The 21,718-nt window shown below is 40.4% G+C and overlaps 1 protein-coding gene across 3 annotated transcripts in view; it reads right to left on the reverse strand.

Moving 5' to 3' along the window:
* Positions 1-733: 733 nt before the first annotated feature.
* LOC135509013 (anoctamin-1-like) overlaps positions 734-21,718 on the reverse strand; it is a 132,468-nt gene continuing 111,483 nt past the window's right edge. For all 3 annotated transcript variants that reach the window (XM_064929298.1, XM_064929300.1, XM_064929299.1), the window contains 9 exons: positions 19,057-19,168; positions 18,625-18,682; positions 16,949-17,049; positions 16,612-16,754; positions 8,454-8,606; positions 6,631-6,683; positions 4,255-4,430; positions 2,813-2,918; positions 734-2,368 (listed from right to left, as the gene is read on the reverse strand). In XM_064929298.1, the coding sequence (XP_064785370.1) occupies positions 2,117-2,368; positions 2,813-2,918; positions 4,255-4,430; positions 6,631-6,683; positions 8,454-8,606; positions 16,612-16,754; positions 16,949-17,049; positions 18,625-18,682; positions 19,057-19,168 (1,154 nt within the window). In that variant the 3' untranslated portion in view covers positions 734-2,116. The remainder of the gene's footprint in view (positions 2,369-2,812; positions 2,919-4,254; positions 4,431-6,630; positions 6,684-8,453; positions 8,607-16,611; positions 16,755-16,948; positions 17,050-18,624; positions 18,683-19,056; positions 19,169-21,718) is intronic.

Here is a 21,718-nt window from a genome sequence, read left to right on the forward strand (position 1 = left end):
ACCGAGCTAGTGATTGAAAAAAAAAATAATCTGGGCAAGATCCAGAATTCCATGAGTTTGTTTTACTTCAGTGGAAATGTGGTATTTTCCCCTCAAACTATATACACAGATCTATATAGACTAAATAAAAAAGATCAATGTCTTCACATTGTAAAAATAAAACCTTCAGGGTTCATTTAAAAAAAAATCTTTAGGCACGATTTCCAGTAAAATTAGCTACTTTTGTCCCGATCTTTAAAAAATGTCATAAGTGCTATCAAGGAGAGGATGTTGGGTTGTCAAGCAGAGATGGAACATTTCCCTTTATTTACATGAAGTGCTTTGTCTGAGTTAGTTCCATCTCCTAAAGTTTAAAGCGTCTGTCCTGTCCTGGGTCAGGTCTGGCCTATCTCAAATAACACCGCTTCCAGATCACTGCAAGGTAAGGATAGGAAGGATAGGAAGGATAGGAAGCTATATGACTTGGTAAACATGGTTATGGGTACAACATTATTTTGAAATTCGAAATTCTATTGTAGCCCTTTCAATGTTGAATTCATGTTTCACATTAACATTTCATTGTACTAAACACTGAAGGTTGCAATAATATCTGATTGTAAAAAAAAAAAAAAGTTTCTAAGAGATTCTATTGAATTTGATACTCTATTTTAAAATTCTAAGTTACTGCAAAGGCCACATTCCTGTTCCGTGTATGTTGCTCTTCCTTCCCTAAGAAAACAAAGTCACTCAATACCCACAGCAACATATATTTATTGTTTACATTCAATTTAATGCATTATTTATTCAATGTCACATCAAAAAAGAATAGGCAGATCTCCTAAACATTTACAACATAGTCGGTATCAATACAGTAAAATATGCTGCTATGAAATGATGTTCACTTTTGTATGAATACATTAGTTTGACATATAAAAGGATCAAAGTGTCCTTGTCTTCTGAAGAATGGCAAGTAAAGAACGAGAAATATTATATTTTCTTAGTATATCCAGTAGACAGAAGTAAGTGTAAACAATATACAGTTTTAAGTACAGTTTAAAAGTTCCAAAAATAATATCCTGCCTGGCTTTGAAGCAAAAAAGAAGCAATAGAGGATCAGTCTGTATTATGGCAGGGTTAGACTGGCCTGAACTGTGCATTTTATAATAGGGGATATTTGTAACACTGCTGAGTTTATTATGTTCTGAAGTAAAGTAATTCAACCTATTTTACTATGTTTAGAAGTATCTGTTAAGCAGTGCCTTTTGAATCTCATGCTATAATACAGTCCATGTAATAACTGCTTTAACTCTATGGTAGCATGGGAGCCCACAAACAGCCCTCAACTGTGAGCTTGTTAACTAATAATGAGCTTGGTAGCTAATACCATTTGAGATCTTTGTATCAAAGACATAAAAAACATGTCACCCATTTAAGAATAAGATTGTATTATTTGCTCTACACACATACATTTCATAATATCCAATTACTTTTTAAATGTTTAATCGATGAAAATATAATCAATAAAATATGTAAATAAAAAATATTAATTTTGAGAACAAAGCACATTAAGAACGAAAAAAAAATCTGTTGTAATTGAATAAAACATTCCGAGAGTGATTGTTTGCACCATGAACATGGTTGAGTCATAACAGTAAAGGCTAACGTATCATCTACATCCTTTTAAAAAGAGGCAGACATAGAAATACCTTGTATGCCAGACATACAGCACTGTAAAGCATGTTACAAAATACATTTTCTTGACAGCATTATGCAAAGGAAAAAAAATGTTAAAATACTTTTTTCTCTCATTGAACATGGTCCGCTATAATTTGCACTACTGTAAGTCGCTTTGGATAAAAGCGGTAGCTAAATGGCATATTTGCGACCTCTAAGCCCATGACCCCAGTAGTTGGCAGTTAGTTAACTTGTTGGCAGTTAGCTAGTTAGCTAGTAATTCACTGAGAGGTTTGACAGATAGGCATTGAGAACTGGGACAGTTTCTGTTTCTCCTCGTTGGGTCTCAACAACATCTTTTAGGGAGCACCTCTCCCTTTCTATGGAATGTCTGGACAAGGAAAAGGATACAGACAGTAGTAACCCTTTGCCTGGCTAGCTAGGCTACACCTTACAGCAGCTGCTAGAAGTTGTTGGCGTGTGTGTGACTGTGTGTGTGTGGGATGGAGCGTGAGCGGGCTATAGGGGCATGGTTGTTGCGCTTCTCCTTGCCACCACAAGGTATCATGCTGTCTATGAACTGAATCTTGCCCTGTTCCTCCTTCATGAACAGCTCCACCATCAGGATCTTCTCCTTGTGGATCTGAAGGCTGATGTCTTTGGGGATGTCTGGGATCAGCCAGTCCACGATGTCACTCATCAGCATCACCACATTCTACGGGGAAGGGAGAAACACACACACACACACACACACACACACACACACACACACACACACACACACACACACACACACACGCACGCACACACGCAGGCACGCACGCGCGCACACACGCACACGCACACACACACTCACGCACGCACACACACACACACAAACAAACACGAACAAACACAAACACAGGGAAGTGAGCGACAGCATGGTGAACAAGCAGGAAACAGTAAACATACAGTATCTCGGAGAGCCAAACGAGTGTGTCTCAGAATATTGCAAATGAGCTGAAGTCTGGCATGACAGATGAACAGTACAATAGAACTGCAGCTGTTTGCATATGTTTACCCCTTTTCATTCCCGGAGGAACACAGGCCCATAATAAACATCCCTAATCCTTTTCGGTAAATGCAGTCTTTTAAACTATAAAGGGACTCCTCATCTCACCTGGAAGACAATGACGAAGGCCAGTCTGGCAGCCAGGACCGCCCAGAACTCTTTAGAGATGACGTAGGGTGTGTTGGACCATGGGGGCTCCCTGTAGTCTTTATACCTGGAGTCAAGAGTCATCTGATTACAGTGACTAAACCAGAAAACATTACAACAGATAGCAAAATATTTACTGCAAAGGTACAGTAAATAAACACCACAGTAACTTTAAGTATGGCTGTAATATTTATTGGCTGTAGTATGGCTGTAATATTTATTGGCTGTAGTATGGCTGTAATATTTATTGGCTGTAGTATGGCTGTAATATTTATTGGCTGTAGTATGGCTGTAATATTTATTAGCTGTAGTATGGCTGTAATATTTATTGGCTGTAGTAATATTTATTATGTATGTCTGTAATATTTATTGGCTGTAGTATGTCTGTAATATTTATTGGCTGTAGTATGGCTGTAATATTTATTGGCTGTAGTATGGCTGTAATATTTATTGGCTGTAGTATGGCTGTAATATTTATTGGCTGTAGTATGGCTGTAATATTTATTGGCTGTAGTATGGCTGTAATATTTAATATTTATTGGCTGTAGTATGGCTGTAATATTTATTGGCTGTAGTATGGCTGTAATATTTATTGGCTGTAGTATGGCTGTAATATTTATTGGCTGTAGTATGGCTGTAATATTTATTGGCTGTAGTATGGCTGTAATATTTATTGGCTGTAGTATGGCTGTAATATTTATTGGCTGTAGTATGGCTGTAATATTTATTGCACATGATATGTTTTTGTAACTTAAGGCATCTGTTTATTTGCTTACAGTATGTACAATTAAACAATAAGAAACACACACCCACACACACACACACACACACACACACACACACACACACACACACACACACACACACACACACACACACACACACACACACACACACACACACACACACACACACACACACACACACACACACACACACACACACACAGTCTTTTCTATGAGGAGGCTGAGGCTGTTTGCTGGCTCCTCAGTTAGGGTTAGGGATAGCTTCGTCCAATACAACCAGATCATGCACCAAGCAGGTAATAGGCTTCTTCTATATTTAAGCAATTATACCTGAAGGGGTGTGGTATATGGCCAATATACTGTACAACGGCTAAGGGCTGTTCTTAAGCACGACACAACGTGGAGTGCCTGGATACAGCCCTTAGCCGTGTTATATTGACGATATACCACTAACCTTATTGCTATCATAAACTGGTTCTCAACGTAACTAGAGCAGTAAAAATAAATGTTTTGTCATACCCGTGGTATACGGTCTGATATACAAGAGCTGTCAACCAATCAGCATTCTGGGCTTGACCCACCCAGTTTATAACAATCAATAAAACACGTATCACATAAAAACTTTACACAGTCAGTCAGTGTTGTGTGTAAACTCACCTACACATCTCCACCTGATGCTGTGGGTCCATAGGTTCTTTACCGTCCTGGAAGTTGCTCACGTTGAAGTAGGACAGGGTGTGGTTGACGAAGCCGTGCATGGAGCCGTCTGGGCTGTACATATACTGGTAGACCAGCCTCGGGATGAAGTCTGACGTGAAGGAGATCACAAACGCCTGGAGAGAGACAGACAGTGATCAATGACAAAGCACCTGAAGACACGTGTTTACACCTGGCATTGACAGACAGGGATTGGATCATCTTGTTCGGTGAACCAAAGTCACATGGTAATACCAGGTGGAAACCCGCCCTAATGATATATACTTTAGGTTGAATATAATGGTCAACTTCAACAAAAGGAGCACTGTCTTTAATGTACTGCATACCCTCTACAGTGGCTTGTGAAAGTATTCACTCCCCTTGGCATTTTTCCTATTTTGTTGCCTTATAACATGGAATTAAAATGGATTTTGGGGGGGTTTGTATAATTTGATTAACACAACATGCCTACCACTTTGAAGATGCAAAATATTTTTTATTGTGAAAGAAACAAGAAATAAGACAAAAAAAAACCACCAAACTTGAGCGTGCAAAACAATTCACCCCACCCAAAGTCAATAATTTGTAGAGCTCCTTTTGCAGCAATTACAGCTGCAAGTCTTGTGGGATATGTCTCTATAAGCTTGGCACATCTAGCCACTGGGATTTTTGCCCATTCTTCAAGGCAAAACTGCTCAAGCTCCTTCAAGTTGGATGGGTTCCGCTGGTGTACAGCAATCTTTAAGTCATACCACCGATTCTCAATTGGATTGATGCATGATGCTGCCACCACCATGCTTCACTGTGGGGATGGTGTTCTAAGAGTGATGTGAGGTGTTGGGTTTGCGCCAGACATAGTATTTTCCTTGATAGCCAAAAAGCTCAATTTTAGTCTCATCTGACCAGAGTACCTTGCTCCACATGTTTGAGAAGTCTCCCACATGCCATTTGGTGAACAATGGCTTTTTTTCTGGCCACAAAAAAAGTGGACGGCTACTCCAATCTCCACTGTGGAGCTTTGCAGCACCTTCAGGGTTATCTTTGGTCTCTTTGTTGCCTCTCTGATTAATGCCCTCCTTGCCTGGTCCGTGAGTTTTGGCAGGTTTGTTGAGCCATATTCTTTCCATTTATTTAATAATGGATTTAATGGTGCTCCGTGGGAGGTTCAAAGTTTCTGATATATGTTTATAACCAATCCCTGATCTGTATTTCTCCACAACTTTGTCCCTGACCTGTTAGGATAGCTCCTTGGTCTTCATGGTGCCACTTGCTTGGTGGTGCCCCTTGCTTAGTGGTGTTGCAGGCTCTGGGGCCTTTCAGAACAGGTGTATATATACTGGGATCATGTGACAGATCATGTGCCACTTAGATTGCACACAGGTGGACTTTATTTAACTAATTATGTAATTGGTTGCACCAGATCTTATTTAGTGGCTTCATCGCAAAGGGGGTGAATATATCCACCAATTTGGACTATTTTGTGTATGTCCAGTACATGCAATCCAAATAAAAATCCATTTAAATTACAGGTTGTAATGCAAAAAAATAGGAAAAACTCCAAAGGGGATGAATACTTTTGCAAGGCACTGTACATCGGCAGCTATCTGTCAGTCAGCATATATGACTGTCAACGTAAATGTTAGCCCTAAACCCTAACCCGAGAAGCTGGCCAGTGCCCATGTGAGATTTCATTCTGTGTTCAGAGATTTGCCAGCACATAAACATAGAAGGTATTAAAGGCATTAAAGTTAAGAAACATTGACAGCCTGTTCCATCGGTACCACTCTGAATAAGTGGAGGATGGAGGTGAGGAATTCCCTCCCTTCCATTTTGATCGAAAGCCTCCATTGTCATAAATAACCCAGATCATGATCTCACTTCAACATCACCATGACGATGGTGAACCCTTTGGAAGTGAAGTGAGAGTCTGCAGGATTTACGACCACGTTAACTCTCCTTCTGACCAAGTATGGTGTTTTCTGCATCAAGGGTCAGTAGTTTTAGAGGTGAAACCATGCAAAAGCCTAATTATGAGGTTTTACAAGCAACCCCCCAAGAGTGTTGACATTTATTCACAGTAAAGGACTGGCTCTTAAATGTGGACCAGGCTTAGCTTCAATGAAAAACCGTTCTAGTTTTAAGTGCAGGCTTGTTATTGTTGAGGGGGTTGAGGAATGAATAAGATGGATAAAAAATAAAAAACTTCTACAGAACATTTCAATGACTCCCCTATCTAAATCAAAACAGTATATGTTAAAGTGCGAGAATTGTGGGGGGTTTTCATCATTTGGTCAACTTCCACCATTATATTTTGCTGGGATGACCGGAAGGACTTACATTTATGATGACAGCCACTTTAGCCACAGCTCGGAGAAGGTTGTACCATATTCCTAGAATCAGAGAAGAAAGAAAAACATGAGAGTCAGAACTCTTGATGGTCTATGTTATTACAATCTTATATTTTAATTATTTAACCTTCATTTAACTAGGCAAGTCAGTTAAGAACAAATTCTTATTTACAATGACGGCCTACACCGGCCAAAACCGAATGACGCTGGGCCAATTGTGCGCTGCCCTATTGGACTCCCAATCATGGCCAGTTGTGATACTGCCTGGATTCAAACCAGGGTGTCTGTGGTGATGCCTCTAGCATTGAGATGCAGTGCCTTAGACCGCTGTGCCACTTGGAGCCTTATAACAAATCTATAGATTACTTAGAGCAGCAAATCGTATACTGTAGTGAACCCCCCTTTTGTTCCCTTCCTCTACAGTCATTGTCTTGGGATTAATGCCTCTACAATACTGTTGTGGGATGGTATGAGTTTTATGCCTGGATCTATGTCAATCTGACATTTAGTTAAGAAAACAAAAGAGCTAAATAGTACAAAAACACAAGCATAACAATTCCCATAATACATCAGCAGGACAAATTCCCCCCTCTAGTTACGTTTGTAGGTTTGTATGTGTAAAGAATAGAAACCACTAGATCACATTTGCATTCCTATGTTTTTACCTGACCACATGAGTTCATTTTCATTGAACCTGTATATACACTGAGTGTACAAAACATTTAGAACACCTGCTCTTTCCATGACACAGACTGACCAGGTGAGTTCATTTTCATTGAACCTGTATATACACTGAGTGTACAAAACATTTAGAACACCTGCTCTTTCCATGACACAGACTGACCAGGTGAGTTCATTTTCATTGAACCTGTATATACACTGAGTGTACAAAACATTTAGAACACCTGCTCTTTCCATGACACAGACTGACCAGGTGAGTTCATTTTCATTGAACCTGTATATACACTGAGTGTACAAAACATTTAGAACACCTGCTCTTTCCATGACACAGACTGACCAGGTGAGTTCATTTTCATTGAACCTGTATATACACTGAGTGTACAAAACATTTAGAACACCTGCTCTTTCCATGACATAGACTGTCCAGGTGAATCCAGGTGAAAGCTATGATTCTTTATTGATGTCACTTGTTAAATCCACTTCAATCATTATAGACGAAAGGGTTGAGACAGGTTAAAGAAGGATTTTTAAGCCTTGAGTCAATTGAGACATGGATGTGTGCCATTCGGGAGGATGAATTGGCAAAATGAAATATTTAAGTGCCTTTGAACGGGTTAAAGTATGGAAGTAGATGCCAGGCGCACCGGTTTGTGTCAAGAACTGCAAAACTGCCGGGTTCTTCACACTCAACAGTTTCCTGTGTGTATCACATTCAGCCAATTTGACACAACTGTTGGAAGCAGTGGAGCCAACAAGGGCCAGCATCCCTGTGGAACACTTTCGATACCTTGTAGAGTCCATCCCCCAACGAATTGAGGCTGTTCTGAGGGGAAAGGGGGGGGGGGGGGTACAACTCAATATTAGCAAGGAAGATATTCCTAATGTTTGACATACTCAGAGTATACATACAGGTTCATCTTGATGAGATAAAATATCTTAAGCAAAAGTGACTTCCTGGTCATCTAGTCACACGGTCAGGAAGAACTCAGAAATATCCATACTGTTTTTTTCCCTCTGTAAAACACTTGGACTGAATTCAATATTAGGTTTATTATTGTGAAAGGAATAAATCCAAAAACATAACCTGTGTGCTTAAAGAGTGAACAGTCAGAGGCTGAACTTTGAACTCACCAATGTCTTTCGCCCTTGCAGCGACCGGCCTCCTGAGCTCGGCCACAAACTTCTTGGCATCCAGGCGTATCTCGATGATGTTGTTAAGGAGGGCGAAAAGTGGGGCCAGCGGGAACGATGCCACGAACAGGGTCACAAACCCAAACTGGATTACTGCAAGGACACAGAGACAGAGAGACATCCATCAGCTTTACATCATCGCACGGTATACACGTAGGGTATACAGTATGTCTTTCAGCCTGATCTGTCTATTCACCAGGGCCTGCTGTATTCACAAAGAGCCTCTCATAGTAGGAGTACTGATATAGGATCAATTTAGCCTTTTAGATCATACTGAACACGTTTAAATGGACAGGTGCAACCTGATCCTAGATCAGCACTCCTATTCTAAGATACTTTATGAATCACGGATCACTTGACAAGACCTAACAAATCAATCAGGAGAGATGATCTGAACCTCCCATCACATACTATAGCTAGCTCTAAAACATGCCAATGTGCCCATCACATTTAGGATAACAAGAAACCATTGAATGACCCATGTAAATGTATATTTTTTAAAATATATATATGTATACACTGTATACATATACACATATACACTACCAGTCAAATGTTTTAGAACATCTACTCATTCAAGGGTTTTCTCTATTTTACTATTTTCTACATTGTAGATTAATAGTGAAGACATCAAAACCATGAAATAACACATATGGAATCATGTACTAACCAAAAAAGTGTTGAACAAATCAAAATATATTTATTATTTGAGATTCTTCAAATAGACACACTTTGCCTTGATGACAGCTTTGCACACTCTTGGTATTCTCTCAACCAGCTTCACCTGGAATGCTTTTCCAACAGTGTTGATGGAGTTCCCACATAATGCTGAGCACTTGTTGGCTGCTTTTCCTTCACTCTGCGGTCCGACTAATCCCAAACAATCTCAAATTGGTTGAGGTTGGGTGATTGTGGAGGCCAGGTCATCTGATGCAGCACTCCATCATTCTCCTTCTTGGCCAAATAGGCCTTATACAGCCTGGAGGTGTGTTGGGTCATTGTCCTGTTGAAAAATAAATTATAGTCCCACTAAGCTCAAACCAGATGGGATGGCGTATTGCTGCAGAATGCTGTGGTAGCCAAGCTGGTAAAGTGTGCCTTGAATTCTAAATAAATCACAGACAGTGTCACGAGCAAAGCACCCCCACACCATCACACCCCCTACCTCCATGCTTTACGGTGGGAAGTACACATGCAGAGATCATCCGTTCACCCACACCATGTCTCACAAAGACACGGCGGTTGGAAGCAAAAATCTCCAATTTGGACTCATCAGACCAAATGACAAATTTCCACCAGTTTAATATCCATTGCTCGTGTTTCTTGGCCCAAGAAAATCTCTTCTTCTTATTGGCGTCCTTTAGTCGTGGTTTCATTGCAGTAATTCGACATGAAGATCTGATCCCTGCAGTCTGCTCTGAACAGTTGATGTTGAGATGTGTCTGTTATTTGAACTATGTGAAGCATTTATTTTTGCTGAAATTTCTGAGGCTAGTAACTCCATTGAACTTATCCTCTGCAGAAGAGGTAACTCTGGGTCTTCCTTTCCTGTGGTGGTCCTCATGAGAGTCAGTTTCATCATAGCGCTAGATGGTTTTTGCAACTGCACTTGAAGAAATGTTCAAAGTTCTTGACATATTCCGGATTGACTGACCTTCATGTCTTAAAGTAATGATGGGCTGTTGTTTCTCTTTGCCTATTTGAGCTTTTCATAATATGGACTTGGTCTTTTACCAAATAGGGCTATCTTCTGTATACCCCCCTACCTTGTCACAACACAACTGATTGGCTCAAACACATTAAGAAGGAAAGATATTCCACAAATTAACTTTTAAGACGGCACACCAGTTAATTGAAATGCATTCCAGGTGACAATCTCATGAAGATGGTTGAGAGAATGCCAAGAGTGTGCAAAGAGTGGCTATTTGAAGAATCTCAAATATAAAACGTATTTTGATTTGTTTAGCACTTTTTTGGTAACTACATGATTCCATATCTGTTATTTCAAAGATTTGGTGTATTCACTACTATTCTACAATGTAGAAAATAGTAAAAATAAAGAAAAACCCTTGAATGAGTAGGTGTTCTAAAACGTTTGACTGGTAGTGTATATTTGTTAGATAACAACTTTGACTTTTAGGTCATTTAAATCAACATCATAAATGTATTGATGCAGTTGATAATTAAGGCAATTGAGTGGCAGTGGATCAAACTAGAGAGAACAGAAGGGAGCTCTTTAAGTGTCTTGTAGGGAGAGGAGACTTAGGGAGGGGGCATGGACAAGAGAGGGGGTTAGGTGGAGAGGGTGAGGGGCAGGGAGGGGCAGGGACAAGTCAGGGGTGGTTACGAAGGGCAAGAGACTGTGAGGGACAGACAAAGAGAGGGGGCCTAAGGCTTCTGTATGCTTCCCAGTCTAAACAGTTTGTGCATATATTATGACAAACTTTTGTGACGTTATGGCTCGTTTTGGTTTTCGGCAAGGGTTTTTTCGGCTGTTCATGCACATGGTCGTGCACATTTCTCGATGTAAGCCGAAGTTCGGTAGCAAAAGTCTACGCCCCTTCGTCAATGATGGGTCAACAGTAGGGATTCTTCAATGAAGTGTTTGTTGTCATTCAATGAGTGACGACTCGTTTACTATTGCCACTTTTGTCTCATTTTTCAAGCAACAACCTTTTAAAGGAGTACGCAAGGCAAAGACGTTCACTTCGCCTAGCCGAGTTCTGCTAGGAGCAAACCGAACCTAGTATGCAGACGCCTACACAGGGGGAAAGGGGACAACGAGGGAAGGAGGCGGGAGGGGGCAGACAGAGACACAGGATGTAATCTCTACTGGCATGGTGCCAAGGCATGACCAAGCCCAGAATGTCACTCCCTCCCCACAATCCCAGTACTCTCTGCCACTCCCCAGTACTCTCTGTCACTCCCCAGTACTCTCTAATGTCACTCCCTCCCCACAACCCCAGTACTCTCTAATGTCACTCCCTCCCCACAACTCCAGGGTTCTCTAATGTCATTCCCTCCTCACAACTCCAGTACTCTCTAATGTCACTCTCCAGTACCCTCCCAACAACCCCCATAGTACCCTTACTACTCTTTGATCTACACAACCCAGCTACAGTAGGGGACTTTGACTTCAGTTTTCCATTCAAACATGCTGGGTCTTTTGCTAATTGTAGTATTTTCACGGTTTATTAGATACTGAAAAATGTACAACTGCTATAATACATATGTGGATCTTGGCTGTGACTGGTGAAGGTTTGGACAAATAGTCCGTTGGGAACATTAGAACATTTCCTTAATGATATCATAATATCCATGACACCATAATGCAGTAGGGTGAAATTAGCCTGCAGTATCTTCACGATGCCATGAACATTTAAGTTAAGCCTAAAACGCTCTGTGTCCTGAGAATAGGCCTACGTACCAGGCATTAACTGAGAGACACTGCCTCTTGAGAAAGTGAAGTAAGTTAAAAGCCCTGTGACTGGACTCTTCAGTTGTTTAAGACTTTCTCAAGAGTACAAAGTTCAGACAGAGAACAAACAATGTCTTCCTTTAGAGCTGTCTTAACAGCCATCTCACACTGCAAATATATGCTAACCTAAGTACTAATAGTGGATAAGTCTCCTGATGTAACAGATGAAAACACTGAGGCTCTTTTCACTTGAGAGTTGAGGTACATGCCTGCCAATGCCAGCTCCAGAGATAGGTGGATGTTGGGCGAGAGAGAGAGAGAGAGAGAAGAAGAAAATGAAGAAGAAGAAGAAGAAGGAGGCAGGAAAAGAGAGATGTGGGCCATGGACCAAACAGCAAGTCAAAGTAAATAGAGCCTGATGGAGAATCTGGCAGAGGTGTGTGCCAACAGGAAGATCTGCTGAGTAAAAACACTGCTGTCTGTAATGAAGCAGGCCCAGGGTGTAGGTTTGGTATGGAGGAAGGAAGTCATTCATTCAATTAGCTACATCCCCTTCTCATTGTGCTTGGCTTAGGGCACATTTCTCAAGTAAAAAAGAGGAATGGGTTCCTGGAATAATTCCAAAATGATTTCTGGCCAACTCCTACACAGGGAGGAAGTACACTGCGTGGACAAAACATTAGGAACACCTGCTCTTTCCATGACATAGACTGACCAGGTGAATCCAGGTGAAAGCTATGATCCCTTGTTGATGTCACTTGTTAAATCCACTTCAATCAGTGTAGACGAACGGGAGAAGACAGGTTAATTAAATACGTATTTTTGAACCTTGAGACAATTGAGACATGGATTGTGCATTTGTGTCATTCAGAGGGTGAATGGTCAAGACAAAAGTGTACATTCAAAGTACCTTTGAATGGGGTATGGTAGTAGGTGCCAGGAGCACCAATGTGAGTGTGTCAAGGGTTTTTCACGCTCAACAGTTTCCTGTGTGTATAAAGAATGGGTGTCCTGTGGGTGGTGGACCAGCCAACTTGACACAACTGTAGGAAGCATTGGAAGCATTGGAAGCAACATGGGCCAGCGTCCCTGTGGAAAGCACCACCTTGTAGAGTCCATGCCCTGATGAATTGAGGCTGTTCTGAATGCAAAAGGGGGTGCTACTCAATATCAGGATATTAATATTAATGTTTTGTACACTCAGTGTGTTTCATTTGATATGGTTCTGCTTTACATTTTGTTTCTCTCCATAAAAAGTATGTGCTGAGCACATGAATCACATGAAGCCCGCCAGAAGTTTTACCCTTCAACAGCATGAAACTGTCCAAGACCGAAATGGCAGTAAGCTACATTCTACTCAATCAATGTTGCTTCACAATAGTAATAAACCCATTCACCTGGTCAGTCTATGTCAACTAAATGATCTTCGTCTAAAAACTGGAGTTCTTATCCCGCAAAATATATTTCCCCCCATACAGCCTTTGAAACGCTATTCAATACCCTGTTAAATATTTCAGGAATCATTAATATCTTCTACTAGGTCATCAAAAGACATGGGTTCTAATTAGCTAGCTGAGGAAAATGGCCTTCGGCTCGCACATATCCATTAATGACTTCTACCTCTGACATTTGCTAAAGCCTTCCACCTGAGATTTCATCAAGATTAAAGTCAATACTAAATAAAAGTCCATCTCTATCTAATCACACCTGTAGTGTGGAAGCTGGAGCTTTTATTGTTTGACTCAATTGATTGATTCTAGTTACTCAACTAACATTATTTTTTTTTTTAAATTTTGACCTTTATTTAACTAGGCAAGTCAGTTAAGAACAAATTCTTATTTTCAATGACGGCCTAGGAACAGTGGGTTAACTGCCTGTTCAGGGGCAGAATGACAGATTTGTACTTGTCAGCTTGGTGGATTTGAACTTGCAACCTTCCGGTTAATAGTCCAACGCTTTAACCACTAGGCTACCTGCCGCCCCCATGAAAGCCTATCAGAATTCTCTCACGACAGAGGTTCACTTCAGTAAGATCACGTGATTTCATGTGGTAATGTAAGGTAATGTGATAACATGAAACTACACAAAACTACATTTGAGTGTGAAAACATGATCTTATGTTAAATAAATGTGACAACATGGGGATGCAAAATGTCATACATGTGCTTCCTTGTTCCCTGCACTTAGATTAAAGTTTCATGTTGAATTGTATCACGTACTAGAAAATATCACTGTGATGCTTTCAGATATTATATAACCTTAAAGGTGGAAACATGTAAAGCTGGTTCACCACTTTTGTGATACCATGTAACTACACATGACAACATCTGAGTTTTTCCACATGTGAAAAGGCAATTCCACATGTGAGAGTTAGGATTGCATATATGGAAAGGCAAATAAAATGTTCACATGTGAAACTACAAATTCCACATGTGAATCTGAAATTCACATGTGTGGTGAAAACATGTTATTCTCCTCACGTGTGAAAAGGTGGTGTTAATTTACGTGTGAACTCTATATTGAACACATATGAACATACTGTATGGTTTCATATGTGAACAACTGACATCACGTGTCTATTTTGTTTCGTGGAAATTTCAACTCAACATTTGAAAACTGTTATTTCTCATGTGAAAATGCGATTTCATGTGAAAATGTGGTTTTCAAATGTGAAACTGCAAATGTCACGTGTTTTTTGTAATGGTATGGGGGTTTTAAGGTAAGTGACACGCTGTTCAGATAAAACACTGTAAAAATCTTTCATCGATGACAATATCACTATGACCCCACCTGGGATTTGAACTCACAACCTCTGGATTTGGGTTATGCTGAAGTTTCTGCTGCGCCACAAACTCTGAAGAATTCTCATAAATTACATTAAGACGTGATAATAGCGAGACGAACGAGATAACTAGTCAGGGTACACAATGTGGTTTGAACTAGCTCTCTAGTTATTCATTGTTATTATTTTATAGGCCTACCTGCTGTCATGTCTCCCTCTCGTTCCTCTGGCACACATGCAGCTGATGCGCACAGCATGCATTCTCCAGGATTTTCATGACAGTACAAAGCCTATTTGCTGACCAAAAATGTGCTATAACTGTACAAATAACTCAATGATTAGCCAGTAATATCAGCAAATGTGCACATGCGACTACACGCGGTTCTGCTCTTTGATCTCAATAGCTTATCTCACAACCGGGGAGGATTGTAAGACTGCCCTGCCTGTTAATGCAATACAGAACAGCAACACATCGCATCCAGGGGATCACTCTGATCTAATTGTGATCAGAGTAATTGTTTGATATTGCGATTTTTGTGTGATTGTCTTTACTTGACCATCCGGACAACGCAAATCTCTATTCTTCTTGTCGGACCATTTTTTACTTCTTGTCCCGGACAAGCAGATATGCGTGAGTAACCCGTCTAATTATTTGAAATCCATGAGGGTTAGTGTGCAAGTCCAAGTACACACTCTTTTTGGAGATGGGTGGAGAATCGGGATACAGCCATAATACTTTGTTGACCTCGAAACGAAACGACAGACATCTGTTATGACACGTGTCTTTGAACGAAGGTGGACCGACTTGTGCTAACAAAACTCAGATGATGTCATGTGTAGTTACATGGTATCACAACAGTGGTGAACCAGCTTTACATGTTTCCACCTTTAAGGTTATATAATATCTCAAAGCATCACAGTGATATTTCCCGACCACTAGTACGTGATACAATTCAACATGAAACTTCTGAGTGCGGGGAACAAGGAAGCACATGTATGAAAAATCATGAAAGATGTCACCGTGGTGGTTTCTACTGTATTATTGACTGTATGTTTGTTTATTCCATGTTGTAACTCTGTTGTTGTATGTGTCGACCTGCTTTGCTTTATCTTGGCCAGGTCGCAGTTGCAAATGAGAACCTACCTGGTTAAATAAAGGTGAAATATATATATTTCTTAAATTAAAATCTGACCAATGCCCATTGGAGACGCCATGGCAGAGGCGTGTAGTGTGAAATAGCTGCCAAATTAAAAACATGGGGCTGGTCACTGTATAGCAACAGACGGGTTGTTTTACTCACACCTAGAGGCAAGTCAGGCAACCATCACCACATATGTTGATAGGAAAGTGCAAGATGAAAATAAATGCTGTTGCGAAATCGCTGTCAAACCAATCTGAACATACAAAGCAGAGAAAGATGCTTTTAAAATCAACTGGACAACGTGGACTGGACATGCATATCCAGATGAAGGTTCACATGATATTGACTTTTGGACAGTGACCTAGTTGAAGATCACATTCTATAGAGAGAAGGGTCAGTCTGACTGATTGGGGGAGGCTGTATACCAAAGGTCTCACAGGGAGCCGTAGCAGTGTCATACGGTTCACCACACACACACACACACGCGCACACACGCACACGCACGCACACACACACACACACATACAAACAGACACACGCACACACACACACACACACACACACACACACACACACACACACACACACACACACACACACACACACACACACACACACACACACACACACACACACACACACACACACACACACAAACAGACGCACGCACGCACACACACACACACACACACACACACACACACACACACACACACACACACACACACACACACACAAACAGACAAACAGACTCACTCATCTCCATGTACTCTGGCGTGAGGCCTGCGAAGGGCTCTAGGAAGTGGTCCGTCTCATAGCGCTGTAACTTCTTCTCTCTCTCCTCTTCCTGGAAGGACCTTCTCTTGGACTTGATGTACCTTATCAGCTTCTTCAGCTTCCTGTAGGTACAGGGAGATAGTCAGAAACAATGGCACAGTCGGACAGGGATAAGAACCACAGAGAAGTATTGGTCTGTGGATGTTACAGGCTGATGTGAATCCTTGATATACAGACACTATTGATGTGTGCATACATGTGTGTTTTTGTGTGTGTGCGTGCATGTGTGTGCACGCTTGTGCGTATGTGTACTCACGGAATGCCAATCTCAAATAAATTGTTCTGGATGAGTTGCTTTCCCAACATGGTGATACTGAGCTGAATACACAACTCCATCAGACATCCTCCATGAGCACACTGCCGGGGAAAAAACCCCAGTTAAAAGGCCTTCTGTACTGCAGCACACTTCCATTAAAGACAGACTAACATGACAAAATACACATCTAAGGATGGGATTTAACTTCTTGGATATAGGGGGCGCTATTTTAATTTTGGGATGAAAAACGTTCCCGTTTTAAACAAGATATTTTGTCACGAAAAGATGCTCGACTATGCATATAATTGACAGCTTTGGAAAGAAAACACTCTGACGTTTCCAAAACTGCAAAGATATTGTCTGTGAGTGCCACAGAACTGATGTTACAGGCGAAACCCAGATAAAAATCCAATCAGGAAGTGCCGCATTTTTTGAAACCGCCTCATGCCAATGACTCCTTATATGGCTGTGAATGGGCTACGAATGAGCTTAGGCTTTCTGTCACTTCCCCAAGGTGTCGACAGCATTGTGACGTATTTGTAGGCATATCATTGGAAGATTGACCATAAGAGACTACATCTACCAGGTGGTCGCTTGGTGTCCTCCGTTGCAATTATTGCGTAATCTCCAGCTGCAGTATTTTTCCGTTTGCTTCTGATGAGAAACCAACTGTTACAACTGATATATTATTGAATAGATATGTGAAAAACACCTTTATGATTGATCCTAAACAACGTTTCTGTTTCTGTCGATATTATGGAGCTAATTTGGAAAAAAGTTTGCCTTTGTAGTGACTCAATTTTCCGGTCTTTTTCTTAGCCAAACGTGATGAACAAAACGGAGCTATTTTGCCAACACAAATAATATTTTTGGAAAAAATGAACATTTGCTATCTAACTGAGAGTCCCGTCATTGAAATCATCCGAAGTTCTTCAAAGATAAATTATTTTATTTGAATACTTTTCTTGTTTTTGTGAAAATGTTGCCTGCTGAATGCTAGGCTTAATGCTATGCTAGGCTATCAATACTCTTACACAAATGCTTGTGTAGCTTTGGTTGAAAAGCATATTTTGAAAATCTGAGATGACAGTGTTGTTAACAAAAGGCTAAGCTTGTGTTTGAATATATTTATTTCATTTAATTTGCGATTTTCATGAATAGGAAACGTTGCGTTATGGTAATGCGCTTGAGACTATGATTACTCTATCGGATACGGGATTGCTCGTCGCTAGAGGTTAATCCAACACAGACTTCCTCACAGCAATAGACTTTTAAAGGTAATTTCCCTGACGTTCACAGATATCCAAGTTCACTGTAAACGTTGGTCATCGGCTCAAGAGGGACATCTTCTTTAAAAGTTCACCGTAGTGCACAGGTTGTTTTTCTGTGTTTGTTTGAATTGCAGGACTTGAATACAGATTTATTTTGAATATGTGAACTCCTAATGTATGTTTCTAGGTTAACTAACAGTGTTTAATTCATAGCCATCTGCACTTCAACATTTATAAAGATTGTGTTCAATAGGCAATGTGATGAAATTAATGAAAATTGAATATTTATACAATTACAAATAATGAATTATTGTTTTTCTTCCTTTACTGTCAGATGACTAATATTGAATACATATCCAAATGACTGTTCATGATGCAGAGTCTTCAATCTAACGGTTTGTTTACCTCTTCCATTCGATACGACTCAAACACATAAAGATAACTTCCAGGTCGACCAACAAGCCTGTAGGAGCACAGGAAGAAAATGAAGGGTTAGGAGAGGTCATACCCAAGGACAACTCTACTACATCTCACTGACATAGATTGTGTGATTAACATAGCATAACATATTAACATAATATAATTTAACATAACATAGCATAACACAAAATAACATAACATAGCATAACACAACATAAAATAACATAACATAGCATAACACAACATAAAATATCATAACATAGCACAACAGAGCATAGCATAGCATAACATAGCATATTAACAAGATATAATCTAACATAGCATAACATAACATAATAGCTTAACATAACATAGCATAGCATAACATAACAAGTTCATACAGATCAGTAGTTAAAGACTTAGACTGTGGGGACTCACCTGCCTCTGAAAAATGCTATGTATATGATGGGGGTAAAGGCATTCACAAACTTCAGAATGAACGTTTTGAATATCAATCTCTCCTCAAAGCTCTTGTCTGTCTTTGGAACCTCTGAGAAAACAGACAGTAGATGTACATATGTTATTAAATAACTTATAAGGCCATTTGCTGCTTGAGAGTTGACTTGAAAGAGAATAGTGGAATCCCTACAAAAGCGAGGGGAGTGTTAGAATGTTACACTGCATTTAGTACACCAAATATCAGTTATAGAAGGAAATCAATTTTGGAGATATTTTCAGTTTGAAAGGTAGGTAGCACGATGAGACAGTACATTGGTACATTGTTAGAAATGGAACCCATCTACCTTACAGCTAACAGGGAAGTTGGCACACTGTCAATGCAAGATGTACTTTGTTTTTTTTAATTGCTAACATGTGTTGGTCAAAACTGAAGTCACATTGTCAAAACTCTTCACACAGTCAGCAAAACAGAACTGTATGTGAACCATTGCTTTCACACAAAATGCATTCAATGACCACATTCCTCAGAAATCCATGAACTCTTTTCTCATTCATACATGTTGTCAAATGCTAACACACTGTTTCCAAAACTGTTAAAAACACATTCAAAACAGAATGATGGCAAATGCTGTGCATTTCTACTGTAACCAGATTGAAACATAGAAAATCTCAATAGAATATTTAATCATTCCGAACACAGCTGATTGCAATTTCAGCTGAAACCTGTTTTTAGTCTCGTTACCAAACAAACAAAAGAGAACGGCTTCGTAATGATTTAGTTTGGAAACATGGATCAAAGAAGACAGGTTGGTGGGGAAAGAAGAGTGGCAGGGAGAGGGAGACAGCGTGGAGGACAAAGGAGAGGAAGACCAAGAGCGGTGGTGTCTAATGAGAAGCACTCACAAACTTCTACAGATGCACAATCGAGAGCATCCTGTCGGGCTGTATCACCGTCTGGTACGGAAACTGCTACGCCCACAACCGTAAGGCTCACCAGAGGGTAGTGTGGTCTGCACAACGCATCACCGGGGGCAAACTACCTGCCCTCCAGGACACCTACACCACCCGATGTTACAGGAAGGCCATAAAGATCATCAAGGACATCTACCACCCGAGCCACTGCCTGTTCACCCCGCTATCATCCAGAAGGCGAGGTCAGTACAGGTGCATCAAAGCTGGGACCGAGAGACTGAAAAACAGCTTCTATCTCAAGGCCATCAGACTGTTAAACAGCAACCACTAACATTGAGTGGCTGCTGCCAACACACTGACTCAACTCCAGCCACTTTAATAATGGGAATTGATGGGAATTGATGTAAAATATATCACTAGCCACTTTAAACAATGCTACTTAATATAATGTTTACATACCCTACATTATTTATCTCATATGTATAAGTATATACTGTACTCTATATCATCTACTGCATCCTTATGTAATACATGTATCACTAGCCACTTTAACTATGCCACTTTGTTTACATACTCATCTCATATGTATATACTGTACTCTATACCATCTACTGCATCTTGCCTATGCCGCTCTGTACCATCACTCGTTCATATATCTTTATATACATATTCTTTATCCCCTTACACTTGTGTGTATAAGGTAGTAGTTTTGGAATTGTTAGTTAGATTACTCGTTGGTTATTACTGCATTGTCGGAACTAGAAGCACAAGCATTTCGCTACACTCGCATTAACATCTGCTCACCATGTGTATGTGACAAATAAAATTGGATTTGATTTGATTTGAGATAAGGGACACAATTATTGACCATGTTGTAAACCATGGTCTCTCTTTGAGAGAGGCCAGTTTAAGGGTGCAACCAAATCTGCATTAATAGTAGTACGAATTTTCAGTCAAAACAAAAGTTGAGATGTGTATCCTTCAATGACAATTGAACGACATATCACAGTACACTACAGTATGTTCACATTGTTACATGTACTGACATTTTGAAATATCTTGATTGTTTTGTGTTTTTCAGTAGGATCCAAAGGTTGCCTCCCACAGGAGCGAGAGACAGAATATTATCAGATGGCAAGAAATGGCCATTGTTGACATGGTAGTTGGTCACAATGTAATAAAACTGTGGGAAATTCAGGACAGAGTGCAGGCAGACAATATCACTTTGGGAATGTGAATACGGTCAGCACAATGACAATTTCCAGAACGTGAGAAAGAACTCCGGTATCAATATGTCCAGGTAAGATGTCTGTTCAATAACCAAACATACACCGCTATGCATAATGTCAAGTACTGTGGATTTACTGTATTTTAGAGTAACGGAGATGGAAGCAAGGAAAACTGCACATACATTGGTCTTTGTGGAGGAAGCTGGATTCAACCTGGCTCTGATTCAACTCCACTCTGCTGCAGTCACAGACTGGTTTACTACACATCCCAGGATGTCAGAACTATCCCTGCCTCCACACTCCCCCTTCCTAAAACCCCATAGAGGAGTTCCTCTCTGCGTGGAGGTGGAAGGTTTATGACCTACATCCACATGACCAGATGTCCTTACTGGATGCCATGAATGTGGGGTGTGGAGACACTTCTCCTGAAGACTGCCAGGGTGTGGAGACACTTCTCCTGAAGACTGACAGGGTTGGATTAGACATTCCAGAAGATACTT

The sequence above is a fragment of the Oncorhynchus masou genome, chromosome 22 (assembly GCF_036934945.1).
Source record: "Oncorhynchus masou masou isolate Uvic2021 chromosome 22, UVic_Omas_1.1, whole genome shotgun sequence".
NCBI lineage: Eukaryota > Metazoa > Chordata > Actinopteri > Salmoniformes > Salmonidae > Oncorhynchus > Oncorhynchus masou.